The 16,684-nt window shown below is 27.5% G+C and overlaps 1 protein-coding gene across 5 annotated transcripts in view; it reads right to left on the bottom strand.

Moving 5' to 3' along the window:
- Window positions 1-9,593: 9,593 nt before the first annotated feature.
- LOC130450907 (insulin-like growth factor-binding protein complex acid labile subunit) overlaps window positions 9,594-16,684 on the bottom strand; it is a 220,711-nt gene continuing 213,620 nt past the window's right edge. For all 5 annotated transcript variants that reach the window (XM_056789619.1, XM_056789621.1, XM_056789620.1 and 2 more), the window contains 3 exons: window positions 14,203-15,124; window positions 13,448-14,088; window positions 9,594-13,020 (listed from right to left, as the gene is read on the bottom strand). In XM_056789619.1, coding sequence (XP_056645597.1) covers window positions 13,475-14,088; window positions 14,203-15,124 — 1,536 coding nt within the window. In that variant the 3' untranslated portion in view covers window positions 9,594-13,020; window positions 13,448-13,474. The remainder of the gene's footprint in view (window positions 13,021-13,447; window positions 14,089-14,202; window positions 15,125-16,684) is intronic.

Below are 16,684 nucleotides of genomic sequence, written 5' to 3'. Positions count from 1 at the left end.
TCAACCAAAACTCTCAATATTTTAGTAATATTATTAGTGACTATTAGTGATTTATCAAAACTGAAATGCAATATAACGATTTTCACTAGGAAAACTCATCCTATGAATTTTCCATGGGCCTCAGATAATATAGTTGCACCAATGACAACTACACAGATATAACCAGTTGTTAGATGAATTTGTCAATATTTATTACATCAATTTTGAAGTTTATATTTTGGACTATTACTTTTATATAATTTAGTGTTAGTTATAATTTTAGTTTGAATTAATACTATTGCAAATTGAATAATTTTCAATTTTACAGTAAGTTTGTATCACTATGTTTATTTTCTTTAGATTATCTCAGTTAATTTTTGTGTATACTGAAAAGTGTTAACTATAGGTAGTTAAAGTTTTAGTAGTAGTTTCCTTATACCATTTATAAAAACACCTTTCAGTTTTTTTGTGCTTAATCACTTTTATTAGGTAGGATAAAGTTAACATTGTTGATTGTTATTTGGATTTGGATTCTATTAGATTTATTGTTTTGTCATATATTTACTATTTTCACTGCCAGAGTAGTTTAGAAAGTTTAAATGATCTAGTTTGCAATAAGTTGAAAGCATAGAAAAAGATCAATAGCCACTATTACTAAAGCAATATAAATAATAGAACTAGTACTAGTTTTTCACAATAATCTTGTTTAGATTATTTAAGAGAAGCTTTAATTATCTTTAAATAATAACCAAACATCTTTATGACTAAACGTTTTATAAAAAGTCAGAAAACTGGAAGGGTTGACTTAATATTTCACTAAACATCACGATAAAATATACATTATAATTAGTATTTATAACAATTTTTCAATTCAGGTTATCGATTTCTCAATTTAATAATAACTGAGCTCTCTTTTCTCTTTAGTTGAATATTTTCCAGTTTTAAAGCTCATTATTCAGACCATTTCACTTTGAAATAAATCTTCCTCGCTTCTGTTCTTATCTTGTAATATTTTATATTTCAATTTTCAAAATAAATTTTTGTCTGTTTATGACAATATATTGTCAGAATCTATCAAAATAATAAAAATCTGTCATTTTAGTACAGTCATAGTCTTAATTCTGATAGGTGAATACATATTGCACTTTTGTAATTTTACTCATATGTATGTAATAATATAACTTGCCTAAACAAATAAGACTATTAGTCGAGAGCAATACTATTAGTTATTTACTCCGCTTCAGCCAGAGCTGGAAAGTCAAGTAAATGAACAAAGCTCTCTATAACATGAAGGGAAATCATGCAACCAACGCTATATTGACAAATATAACAATAGCCGCTAAACCATCACCCCCAGCAGATAATACCTAGTTTGGATATAGCGGTGAACTATATTAGACCAATAGACATAACTGAGTAAATTTTGTGAAAAATGATGCGATCTGTACAAGTATTAATTTTACAAGATATTGTTATCTATATTCATAGAAAAAACTATTTCCAAAATAGTATTAATATTAACAATAACATTAAATTTTGAAATCTTTGATCTTTTTATGTTATTAATTTCAATTTATTGTGAAAAACTCATTAAATTCGCTAGAGCTCGACCTTTTTAAAAAATCTATAAAGTTCGCTCATACATATCATTTTAGAATAATACGTAATTCTAGATAAAAATACTATTCGTATTATATTTACCTACTGTACAATGATGGGGATTTGAATGTGAGTTGTACATAATATAAAATTGATTTATTTATTAAAGTATTTGGGGATAAGTTGGTGCTCAATAATAGTGGGTGTTATCGACATGTCACCCCAATTGATATCTTTCAGTAGATCTAGAGAAACAGTTCTGTTGTATTGAGTGTTATGAGTGATACATTTCTTAAAATCTCTTACAATATATGATTGTACACATATTGATATTGACATGTTTTCTATTTTAATCTGAATCTTTATCAATTTTCTGATTTATCCTCACTTGATATTCGTCTGCTCTCATTGAATTAGTTTCATGTAAAATGACAATTCTACTTATTCCATTATTGTTTTTGTCAATAAGATTAGTGACTATCCATATTATTGCTGGAAAATTCTATCTTTATTCTGTTTACCACCAAATTTCAACACAAAGTGGGTAATATATTAAACTGAAGTTTGTGTTTCAATCTATAGCAATATTGTAGAAATGGAGAGCTATTTTTATTGTGCAGTTTACACCTAGTTCAATTTTTTACATGTTTTTTCTGTTACTTTTAGAGAAGTTCTGATTTTCGTAGTCCACTTATCCTTGTTGTTTAAACGATTTTAATTTGTCAGTATAATTTTTTTATTATTTGAGTACCTTGCCTATCAAATCTTATTTTCTCTAAATCATGATCACCCTATGTATATGTTATAGATATTATTCTATATATGCATTTCTTAACCATACTTCTCATTGATGTTTACCTTAAAATATACACGAAATATATAGTGAGTTTGTTTGTTATCTCTTCTAACCAAAGTCAGAGCACAATCTTCCTAACTACTTATTATTATTAAAAATGCCTTTATTAACTGTTATATTCCCTAAAAACAAATCATCTAGAACATATATATATATATATATATATATATATATATATATATATATATATATATATATATATATATATATATATCTTATTTATCACTATTAACAACCACCAACCAACCATATGTCTCCCCATATTCACACTCTGTTGCTATCTTACATTTCATCAATAATTTTAATTACTTATGAATAATGTAATTGCTTAAATTATTTTGGCTCTATTGAAGATGATATGTCAATACTGATTTGTGGGTTGATATAGTTTGTATAATTTATGTTAATTAATCTCCAAAAATTAAGAATTTCTGATCTAACTGATTTGAATGTCTACCCGGGCAATGAGCCGCGTAGTACTTAAGTTTGCACAAATATGTGTTTTGTTTGAAGATTTGTCAATTATGCACTTAAGAGGGAAAGTTATTTGGGATCTTAATATATGTAAAAAATATCGAGTACCTGCAGGCAGGATAATTTTCATATAAATAAGTTGTGAATATTCCCTCCTTTGTAAATAGTCGTTGTTTGTTTTTTGAAATTTTATTCTAAAACTAAAATATATATATATATATATATATATATATATATATATATATATATATATATATATATATGAAAAAATAGAGTTCTTCTATAAAATACAGTACATACAATGTATTGTGTAAAATTAATGTTGATATTTATAAATAAAAAGCTTACAACTTTTAATCCCTCAACTGCATTCCTAGGTAATTGATGATTAAAAAATTATTGTAGTTCAGCAATTTTCAAATTCAGCTAGTAAAATAGTATATAATATTTTCAATGTTAAGTATTTCAAAAATGGGCATACTGAGTTTCCTATTGTGAAATTCAAATATTACAATAATTTTTCCAATTATAATAAATAATTTTAAAAGAAAATATATCTATACAGATGTGTGTGCCTTTTATGGTGGTTATTCAAGATATTATTGATTTTCCCAAAGTATTCCTCCATATCTTGTAATTCGAATTCAAATACTTCTCTTCAGATGACTGAACATTTTTTCTCATTTGTAAATTATATCTCGATTTAATAAATTTTAATTTCTTAGACTTTATGTGGCAGATAAAGGAAACATGATATGCTTCAGATCCTCAATTATTTTTGTTATTTGAAATTTAGTTTCATGCAGCTATCTGAAAGATCTTCTAAGCACATTTCAATTTTTCTATTTTTTCGTGCCATTTCTTGAGCAGTTAAATGTGAAAGAGTATTTAGTGAAACATAAAAAATCAAATGCCGAGATCTAGAAAGCACCACTGCTTATTGTATAGTTCCAATATTTTTTGTTTTGATTTTGTTCCAATCTAAGTTAAAGCTTTTTTTCTAAATTTCATATTAATATTGGCAATAGAGAGATTGATTGGTACGTTTGGTTTGGATACATGTTATTTTTTGTGCTTTTAGGATGATTTCAGTTTTCCTGCTTCCGAAGAAGAATTCATAAATTTGGGAAGGTGAACTTAATTATTAATTTATCTTAGGAAATTTTTTGTTATGAAGTCATGATCACGGCTTGTTTTCTTTTCAAGCTTTGTGTATCTATATGGAAATATTCTATTTATCCACAGTTGAAAATCTATTTTCTTGTAGTGATAATTATCAGAATTAGTTTTGTAATTCTCTCGATTTAACTCCTAGATAACTGCTTGTCCGTAATATTGTAGAATTTCTACAAGTTATTCCTAACCCTAAATTTAAAATTACTGCAATATTTGAAGTACTCACAGTTACATTCACTGAACTATTTACTTGTTATGAACTCTGCACTATTTCTGAAATCAAGATACAATCAAAAATCAACAATCTTTAGTAGTATGTCTGAAAAATCGAAAGAAATGAAAGTCTGAAGAATGAATATTTGTAAATATACACTGAAAGGTAAAGCGAAAGCCTTTTAATTTTTTTAATGTAAAATTCAAAGGCGATAAAACAACACCAATATATATATCGAATATAATGTAAATTTGTATTTTAACAAGAAAAAAATGATATCTATAGGAATAAAATTTTATTGAACAATTATATATTCAAATTAAATTTTATATCTACCAGACACTCATTACCCAAAGTGTATTTAAATATACTGTAGTGAAAGTTTATTTTAGTCAAATTAATTTCTCAAAAGTATTAAATATATAAGCTTTAAAAACAAACTTATAACAGTAAAAAAGTAGTATTTATAAGTAGAAAATTTTTGACTTTTATGAATAGAAATAAAAAAATACCTATCATTTTGAAAAAAGTTAATTTAATAAATTCTCGAAATAATAGGTGTTTGCTTAGTTTGTAGCTGCACAGTACCTACATAATATATATCTATATTTACTTGTTTATAATAATTCATTAGGAGTTCAAATTATTGTTATATATACACACTTCTGAAAAACGTGTAAGTATTTTATACACGACCACTGTACTTTCAAAATAGTTACTGCACTCAAAAAACCATCATTTCCGATTAGTTTAGTCACAAATAAAGATGTAATGTTCATTATCTAAAAAACAGTTCATTTTTTTTTGTATTCACTTAATTCTTTTTTAAAAGGTAATAAATAGTTTATTGATGTATGACATTATGAAGAATCTTAAATTTGCTTTGTCAGTTTCTTACTAATCTCTCATTTTGTAGCTTGCTATTCTTGATATGAGGTTTATTATATATTCTAAGGAAATGCAGAATTTGAACCTATCTATCTATTAGATAAAATATTGTGTTGGACTCAAGCCAATAGAAATATTTATGGTTTTGGAAATAACTTATACTTATCTGCTTATATATATTGAACTTAGCAGAGGATGCTGCTACTGGTATGGATAATATGTTGATGGAAGTCAGAAGTTAAACCAAATTTAGGAAGCATATAGATTAGCCCAAGATCCGCTGAATTTGCAAGCTTCATGTTAGTCCAGGCTATTTTTATTAGAAACAAAACTGGAAGAATAATCTTTGTTGACAATAATGAATACAGCTTATTATAAGCATATTTATAAGTATCAAGATCAAAGAACCTAAACATGTCTCGAAACATTAGTTCTAAAATTGTAAATTGATTTTCTCTATACCACTATTAGGTTTAATAAAATATGACAAAAGTTATATGTTTCATAAAATTTTATCAAAAGCTACTGAGATACTTCATCTTTACATGTTGTATTTGGATTATTATAATTTGAATATCTTCAGTTGTTTGTGTAAATTGTATGATATAAAATATGCTTATTTTGTCGGCCCTGATAGATGAAGTTTAAAAATAAATTACGGAAAATGAGAGGTAAATAACTACACTACATTCATATATAATGTAACGTAATTTGTATTTTATATTATAATATATACAATAAACAAACAAAAAAATTCTATTCTAATTAAGTTTTGGTCATACAAATTAAATATTCAGCAAACTATGTTATTTGGACCATGAATATCTGTAAATTGTATTAAATTACTATTATTTAGTCACTATTTACCAAAAACGATTCGCTGTTGCAGGGTGATAATTAAATATCTTGTAAATCCAATACCTACTGCAGTAGATGAGTCTATTAACTTGTACTGTAATAAATAATGATTACATGTTGTAAAGAAAACTATTGTTAATGCATAATTTATTCCATACAACAATTATTAGAGTAGAAAAGAAAAATATTCCCGTCTTGATCAGAAGAGGGTCCGTAGACTTGCTTCCATGAAATAAAAGTGGATTTTTAAAACATAAAATTGAACATTAGTATGAAAAATTTTGTTTTTTATTTGAACCTCATCTATCAAGTTTATTTTTATTGTTTTTTATTATTAGATTATGATTATTGCAATAATGATTTCAACATTGCAATTTGAAATAATCACATTCAACTCTAGATGTGTAAAATATATATATATATATATATATATATATATATATATATATATATATATATATATATATAAAAGAGCGGTTTCTAGGCACGTGGCAAGGAAACACCAAAATGGACTAACTTTAATATATTTTCCGAGCTATCGAATACTTATATGTTCATCGTCTGGGAAATATTTCTATCAACGTCAATTTGAATATTGAATTTTGAATTCCATGAGTTTAAAAATTTATACAAGCATTAATAATATCAAAAATCACCGGAAATCTTAATTATTTCCCAGACGATGAATACATAAGTATTCGAAAGCTAGGAAAATATATTAAAATTAGTCCACTTTGCTGTTTCCTTGCCACGTTCCCAATAAGAAACCGCTCATAATATAGCTGGCAAAGACTTCTTTACAATTCATATATATATATATATATATATATATATATATATATATATATATATATATATATATAAATTTCTTCAATTTTTTATTTCTTAGACCTTTTGATATATTAATGCATCTAAATGTTCTTGATTTTAGGTCTCATCTGTTTCAAAATTATATATAAATTTTGACGTTTCCACTTTTCTTTAAATCCTTATCAAAATATGATATTTTGACAGAAGCGACCTAAAATCAAGAACATTTAGATATATATATATATATATATATATATATATATATATATATATATATATATATATATATATATATATATTATTTTTATCTAAATTACATCACTTATTGGTTAAATGTCATTCCAATAGAAAAATTTAGATAATCTATACATTTCTATTAAAAAGTTGAATATTATTCCATCATGTAATATTGATTATTTGTTGTTTTTGTTGTTTATTTAGAGTGCAGTTGTTAACTATTGGTACATAATATTGTGACTAATAAACACTTCCTAAATTTACTTAGACTTTTTTGTCCTTTTCTCACATAAATTTCGACATAGAAAATCAAGATAAGAAATAGAAATTATTTTTATCATATTCAATGTATATTATTATTTCTATCAGTACCCCTATGAGTATAGCCATCGCTAAAAACATTTTTGAACCTAAAATTAAGGAAATCTTCAAACTTTGACTGTTACTGGTACGTTTGCATAAGAGAAATATCAGAAAAAATAATTTTATTAGTAAATAGTTTGTACATATTACACTATTTCATTAAAATTATGTGGTACATATATTTTAATGGAGTTGAAATTCTACTAAATTTGGTTAGCAAGAAAAGAATCAGCAACTATGAAACATTATTTCCATTTGGTGAAGACCACAGTTTCCCAATTTATTGACTGTCCAAAAAAAAAGTCTTCCCGAATCCATTGAATATATCAATTTTTGTATGAATCCCCACTGTAGTATTCTCATTCTAATTATCGAGTTATAATTTCGTTGTCTTACATCTGATATCGTTTATTCCCATAATATTCCATTCATCATAGATATAGCTTTTCTACTATGTATTTTTCTCTCTTTGATTGCTCCAATTCCTAAAATTTTTCCTAACTATTCTTATTTACTTAAAACAAATTAACTATCTTACCGGATAGTAGAGATAGATATTGCTGAACAAACGAAAAATGGAGTAATCATCACATTAAACACCCTTACGTATTCTTTACAGGAAAGTCGAGCTTCTATTCATAGTACTCAACCTATTCGTGATTTCGATTGTACAGTCGTCAGTGATTTTTAAAATAGATCTGTTTATCTCTTAATACTTAGTATTGCTAGAACCTTACGTAAGAATGTAAAAATCTAATGCTGTGAATATTTTATATTATTGAATTATAAAGAAATTCCAAAAATTCACAATAATTACTCTAGTACATTATAAATTCATAACATCATTACCTGCCAAGGTACTGGTTTGTATTTCCGAAAACATGCTTAGTAGGTTGCTTCGTGAGTTAAGATACGCCTATTGAAGCTTGGCGCGGTGTAAACCACAACAATATAGTAATTAACTTCGATATAAATCTACAAATATGTAATATTTGCCATAACAGAAATGTATGATTGGTCTATGGTCGTAAAAATAAAGAGGAGAAATTGAACTCTCCTTTATTTGACAGCTGTTAAAATAAATTTGAAAGTTGATTGACTTATAGATTTTGATACGGAATTCAAAAACTTATTGAATAATTCATAATTGAAATGGAAAAATTCAAATTATTTACCGTATGTACCGTCGATATGCTGTTTATTAGGTACCTAAATATATTTTTTTTTTAGTTAAAAGATTCTCTCCTTCATTATAATCGAATGACCGAATTGTGTTTCAATAAATGTATTCATATAAATAATGAAACACTGGATGAAAATGAAATAGAGTGCATTTACCAATGCTCTTTGAAATTTATTAAATACAATCGTAGAGCACTGAATAGTGTGGTTTCCTATATAGAGTCTGGAAAAAAGGAAGCCGCCAAAGCGACACAATTAAATCAAGGAAAGTCTTAGAGATGTCTAGTCAATTAGTATGTCATATAAATAGTTGATTTTGGTATTTATGTGACTAGTTTTTGAAATTCATTAGAAATTGTTCATTTCTAAAATAAAAAAATAATTTTGTATGAATAAAGGATTTCCTTAATTAATTGCAGACTTTTCCTAAAAATTAACTGGTACCTATATTCAATTGGTTATAAACTAAATTGAACTGCGCCACTTTTCAAATTATTGAAGATGAAAAAAAATTTTGATTACCTAATAATTTTTCATATGCATTAAATAGAATAACGTAATTTACGTAAAACGATTCTTTGTGCATTATTACCTTTGACTGGATTTATTTATAAATATATTCAATCACATATTTATTATCAATTGATATCCATAAAATCATTTTTTTTAATTTAAATTGAAATATTAAGTTAATTTAGTAAGTATTATAATAGTGATAAAAAACTTTCAAATCAGAGTTTAGTGACATGACATATATATTCTAATATTCATATTTTTGTTTTCTAATACCCGTTTCTTATTTTTATCTATATCCAATAAATAAGAAAATGGCACCATTGTAGTGACGTATGTTATCTATCAGTTTCACATCTTCCATGAACTTACAATCAATCATGTAATCAAAAGTGTATAAAAATGTTTCGAGCAATAGGTAAGAATAATACAATAGGAATAAAGCTCAAAATAATTTTTCAGATTTATTTATTGTAAATAAGTAGGTTTTATATAGTTAAGATAAAGTCAATATGTACAAAACACTAATTCATTATTTACAATATAAAATTTACTTCGATCTCACTCTCAACTGAAACTCGCTCAATAATTTATTATGACTAGCTTAGAATCATGTCGAATAGAAAATGGAAAAGGAATTAACAAAAGTATCGTCAACAAACGTCTAAAAGTCTAAAGTGGTAAGCATAAAAACAAAGTAACTGGATATTTGTTAAAAACAATATTGAAGACTAAACTAAAAAATATTTCCATAAAATAACTATTATATAAAATTCATCCTGTATTGGATTTTTAAGTTTGGTAAAATGCAATGAAACAGTTTCCTCTATTACATGTGATAAATATTAACATTTAATATGAATATATGAAGTTAAAAAAACTACCACTCCGATTAAGACGTTTATCCATCATATAATTACTCCAAAAACGTTCTTAGACGTGATTAGGAAAACGGAATGCAGTATTTTTATTTACAAATTAGTTTCCATTATTAGAATAAATTACTATATTCATTTACACGGCGGAATATATACAAATATGTCGAAATATTTTATAGTATGTACACCGATTTTAGTATTTTCAATTCCAATGAAAATACGAAATCTGTATGAATACCCAATGATCTTAAAATCTAAACTAAAAAATTGTATATACATTCTAGAACAATTTAACGAAAATTTTGAAATCAAAAAGAACAAATACATTATTACACTTATTTGAATGTAGTTTTCAAGAAAAGCATAATGAAAAGTAATCATGTTATTAAAATTTGGAAAGGAAATTGTGAATTAGTTTATTAGATGTAGTCACAAAATATCACAAATATCTTCATCTGAATCAAATTAACTATCAGTAGAACATGACGTATATATATAAGAGCTTTACAGCCATTAAAAATAATACATATATCTTGTATTATACTATTTTTTATAACGAATATTTCCGACCATTTCGTTCACCCACAGGTATTTGCTTTACAAGAATTCCTAATTGAAAACTCACAAAAACTGGGCACTAAAGATATTTTAGTGATGTACTTATTTCACTCATATTGGTTGATTGTTTGTAAACTAAGTTGTAACCTAAAGAAGATCATCATTTCTTTTAATTCACTACAAATTTCTTTTAGTGATAATTCATTATATGAATCTAATCACAGAACAAGTACTCTGCATATCTAGGTCAAATATAGACCAAATAGGATAAAAGATGCTGTTGATATGAAAATCCAAACGTTTTCAAATTATGAAATTATTGGTTTAAATAGTTAGTAAACATTTGTATTCTAATCTAATGGTTTTCTTTTCTCAAAACAGCAAGATAGGTATTTTAGAATATCATTTGTTCGACCAGATAGTTTTATTGCTAGGGTACTGTTCTTAATTTTTGAGTTCATAATTTGTAATTATACAGAATTGCCAATAAAGAATTTCTTGTATAGTAGTTACCAATTGAAATGTTTCATTCCATAAGAAATGTGTGATAATTAAATTTTCAATTTAAGTAAGTATATGAGAAATAAATGAGTCATAGATAACAATAACAATAGTGTTAGGAAGATGATCTAGTTTCACAGAAAGACGTAAAATGTAATATTAATTAAATTAATAAAAGATTGACTAACGTTGACACATTAATTTATTTTGTGACGAGCTTATTAAAATATTTATCAAATAATCAAATCAATTACATTGTGTGGCTCGGCTCCAAACAAGGCAAACAATAAATGTTTTTAGTACATAATGAAATCAAAACCAAATTCTTTACCAATACAAGTGAATCATTTCAACTGTATCATATAAATCAAAAGTTAGTTGCTCCAATGAACTTACATACAGAAATAGACTCAAATCCACAAAAACAATTCGATGTTTGAATTGAATTCCTTGAACTGATGAACTAGGTAATGTATAAAATATATAAAAACACTCTGTATAAGTAGTTACAAAATATAACACAAGGGCATAGATACACAATCAACATCTATGTCAATAGAATATAAAATGATTACTAAAAACTTAATGGAATCCTGAATCCACATGGGCTAAGAGAAGTTATTAAAGTATGGATATACCACATAAAATGAATAAATATTGGTAAATATCAATGATTATTATATATAATGCTTGAAATGAAATAAATACTTTAAATCAATTAAAGGAATAAGTGAAATTGATTCCGCATAAACCTAGAATTATATGAATCAAATATTAATAATTGAACCATGTAACAAACAGCACATTGTACATAGTGTTCTAACTAAAAGTGCGTGCGTATTAACTGATTCTGTGATAGATAGATAGATAGATAGATAGATAGAAGATAACTTGGGGAAAAAATCTTTTGATTGAAAAACAAGTGACGCTACATATTTGAAATGCATTGAGTATCTGAATTCAGTTGTTGAGAAAGCCACACATTTAAAGAGCAAATAATATTGTACTTTCACAAAAATCACAATAACGCAATCGACCAGGACAATGTGACAATATGTATTAAGGCGTGGGTAATAAAAAGTATTTTAAATACAGAATTACAATAGAATGATGATAAAATCGAAATTCATAAAGTTACAGAACTCGTCAATTAAAATTGTTAAATTGCCAAACCCAGTTCATAAAATATAATAGACAGTAAAGAAAAAAAAACTTTTGTGCTAATCTAGATTACCTTCTTTCAATACATTGTATAAAAGACAAAATGAGGCAGACTATAATTAGAGGCGATTTAAAAGTTCTATCTAGTAATAATTTGAATTAAGTTTGTTCTGTCTGCATAAACGGACTCATCATAAATCAGTTATTAATAATAATATATCACAGATTGCTTATGAAAGAAAACTACATGAAAGATAAAGTTTTAGCCTGTTTTTATGGATGATATAGGTTGGAACTTTTAAATTATTTGGTGAAGATGTCTTTCACATTAATCAGTCAGAAATGTTCTTGTAGTGATACATTCACATTTATTTGATTCATATTATTGGAATATGCTTAATATTGAAATCTTTGGTTTTGTCATAGAATAAATTGAGTATTCCATTATAGCGGGCTAGAACTCATATCTAACATGAATTTACGTCAGTCGCATCAACAAAAATATATTATAGCAACTATTATACAGTCTCTAAACTCGATAGATCACACACTGGAATGGATTCAATTTTTTATTGCTCGTACTTTCTCAACCATGTGCACTAATGCTGGTACAAATCCACATGGCATTTTGGTAAGCCATTTCTTGTTTCTTTGAGTGATCGAAGAGAATGAGCTCGGCATGTATCACCAGTAATATAGGTGAATCCAGTGGCGGGTAAGGTGCCCCGAGGGCCCCTAGCAGCACGCCTACCCTCTCCATCTAAACAGAAAACCTAAAAAACAAAAAATAAAAATGAACTTTCATATTTTTACAACAAGAAATTATCAGAATATTAGTACTAGTTTTGCTGCCTGCCATATATTGCAAGAATAAGAGATCTATCAACAGGGAAGAAATAATCATCACTAGTCTCATGTTAACTGGATAACACTGTTACAATTTTCAACAGGTTACAAGATTTATGACAATTGTCGATAAGTTGGAAACATAATATGACTGACTGAAAAAATAGATTTTTTTAAAAACTTAATGATTGTAATACTAATTACTTACAATTTTTATTTATCATTAAAAAGAAAGATCTCTAAATTTTGAAGCATTAAAAACCTCCCTATTAGCATATATTTATTAGTTTACCTCGAAATAACCCAAATATTATATATCTGATGGATGATGGAAGAAATGGAGTGTATGCTTACCCCAGAAGGTGGCGCGCTGAGCTCTAGCTACAATTCCGTCACCGGTATAGGTTTGACATTGTGATGGCCAGAACGTGTAATGTAATCCTCATCAGAGAAAGTTTTCTGGTATTCGTGTTCCTTTCTGCTGATAGCTCGTTTGTTCCATTTGTAATCCTTGAGAGCTTCACCCACCCTTTGGCGATAACGAAAAAGAAATAACCCTAAAATTCCGATAAATATGGTAGCACTGACACAAAAAGTTATGATGATCGTTTGCTGTCTACTATCTCGAAACGAACACCCCAAATCATAAGGAGTTAATGTCCTTAAAGATCTATCACGAAGTTGTAATGGAGCATGGCATTGAACATTTGTGATGTTCTTGGAGTTTATAGAGATTAATAGCCACAAGAGTTGACAATCACAGTTTATTGGGTTATCGGTGAGTTCCAGAGCTCGCAGTTCGTTCCAACTAGTTACCGATTCCGAAAGTGTTCGAAAATTGTTCTCGCGGAGTACTAAGTGCTTCAAGTTAGGTAAACCTACAAGAGCACCATCTTCAAGTGTCGTTAGTTTCTTGTTGCTAACTAAAATTATTGTTTCCAGATTCAAGTTATCGCTATAAGCTCCTTTTTCAATATATTCTAGGTTACTGGCTCCTAAAAACATACAACAATTTTAGAATTTTACAATGAATAAAATCATTAAGGCAGTAAATAGTTAACTATGATTTGAACAATATTTTCATGTGTTCTGATAATGATTGAATTTACCTGTTATATCTATTTTCCTTAAATTCGTCAATCCTTTGAAAGCACCTTTTTTCAGTCGAACAAATTCATTTTGGCCAATTGTTAAATCCTCTAATCTTGCTAAATGTGCCAATTGTATGGTAGGAATAGTCTGCAATCTATTATCTGCCAAATTCAAGCTTCTTAGTCCAGTAAGACCCCTGAAGGCATCAGTACTAATGTTAGATAATCCTCCACTACTTATATCTAGTACAGAAAGTCTTCCTAGGCCACTAAAGGCGTCATCTTGTAACGATGTAAAACCATTGAGGCCCACATGCAACTCTGCTAGGCTTCCCAAAACGGAAAAAGCATGTGTTGGTACAGAACTTAGTGAATTGTCATCCAAATAAAGAACTCTTAGGCTAAATAGTCCATCAAAAGCCAATGGATCTATTTTAGAAATTCTATTTTGCCCTAAATTCAGTTCCTCGAGTTTTGGCAATATTGAGAATAAACCTTTAGGCAATTCTTCTAGAAAATTTTCTCTAAGATTAAGTACCGTTAAAGATTTTAGACCATGAAAAGTTTTATTATTTATAGACGATAGTTTGTTTTTGTTCAAATGTAATTCTTGCAGTTTTTCTTGATTAATAAAGCTCCTCATTGGAATATTAACTAGATGGTTGTTGGAGAGATCGACATACTGAAGTTCTTTGTAAAACTGGAAAGCCGCATCTATCGTCTTGATTTTGTTGGTTCTCAAAACTAGCCTTTGTATAGCCGGATTAAGGGTTATAGGTATAACGTCTAGTTTACTTCTTTCACATTGAACTACAAAGGTATCATCATTACAAATGCATCCTACAGGACAACCAGCTGAACCAGCAGAGGCACTATCCAATGATGTTAGGAGAATCATGAATAGCAGGAAGTAAACTGAAGTTAGTGACATTTTGAATATCTGAAACAAAATTTATTACTATTAATTTTAGTAGAACAAACAATTATCACTGAATTTGTCATAATACTAAATTACAGTTATATACGTATATTTTGTATCAAATTAGGACGATATATAGCCATAATAAAAACATGAATTGTGAGAAACTCATAATCAAATGCCAGAATTCTTCATAGAATTCAATAGCTTACTCTATGATAGAAGTAAAAATAATAGCAATTCAGCTTTCATCTTTAAATAAAAGCTTACAGCCGACCTCCAGCCGGCCGCTGTCTAATCTGTCATCCTCTGTAATCCGATCTGCCTATAACATGGATGTACAGTAAAGTTGAGTAACGAATCGAAGTTGAAAAGAGAAGGGGGATAACTTTTCGAATAACAAGGTATGCTATTGCAAAACATTTCGGACTATCGGGAGCTGTAGCAGTACTCTATAGACTGGCAAATTTGATAATCTGACTACCACGTGTCGACTATATATTTAAGAATTTGTAATCAAAAATGTTTGATTACTTTACTTGGATTCAATAAATAATATACTTAGGAAAAGAATAAATTTTTAGTAACTTCTTTTTTTCGTTAAAAAATTATATTTATTTTCGGAAATAGAACTTTTTCAGGGTGTAATTATGTGGTCAATATTAAACCTCAATGTTTGCAGATGCATGTCTACTGTTTCCTGTGTTAATTGAAACATGGACTTGAATTAACGGTACTAATTAATGAATTGTTTGTTTTGATCCTTTGATTCAATTATATAGAGGCTACTAAGAATAAGATTTACCATTGTGATACTTTTGACGAATTTTTGGTATGTGTCTGCATACATTCAAAACACTAAAGTGTCAGACTTCGTTGTTTTAGATACTAAAATAAATTGTGGCCGTAATATATACGTACGTAACGTAAGCTACAGCATATTTAAAAAGAAGAAGGAACGAATAACTTTTTAAAATCAAAAAGAACGACAAAACTTATTTGTATGTTTTAAATTTATCTGGACGAGAACGTCTTAATGACTAACGTCCAATTAGCAGCTGCATGTGAAAAAAAGACTTTTATGCCGTCAACGGAATACTTCGAAATTAAAAACTCAATGTATATATTGCTAGTTAGCACGCTATACGGAAATGTTGACTAAACTTGAAATATTTAAGTGCTCTCTGAAAAATCCACAATTGAACGCGACTGGAAATATGTGGTTATTAAATAGATGAAATCTGAATTTTAAACCAGGTTAGAGTTGTGTATGTTCTTTCATAAAATCACTTGAAATATGACAGTCACGTATCGAAAAGAAAGGAAAAAATACTATTTGGGAGTTCAAGAAATCGTGAAGTCTCCCGATTACAAACTTCTCCAGGAGAAACATTATTGAAAAACCTGTATTTTTGATCTACCAAACGAGTATTTATAAAATATAATTTAGATTTTGCTGAACTATAATCCCGCTCGATACGGTTCATGTAGTTTTTTTTAAGTAGTTTTTTCATCACTTTTGTAAATTTTAATAACAACACACAAAGTTAAAACACAAACGGCACTTTCGACCTTTCACCG

Source organism: Diorhabda sublineata, chromosome X (assembly GCF_026230105.1).
Source record: "Diorhabda sublineata isolate icDioSubl1.1 chromosome X, icDioSubl1.1, whole genome shotgun sequence".
Taxonomy (NCBI): domain Eukaryota; kingdom Metazoa; phylum Arthropoda; class Insecta; order Coleoptera; family Chrysomelidae; genus Diorhabda; species Diorhabda sublineata.
The sequence above is the reverse complement of the archived record's forward strand: the minus strand, read 5'-3'. Positions and strand labels throughout refer to the sequence as shown.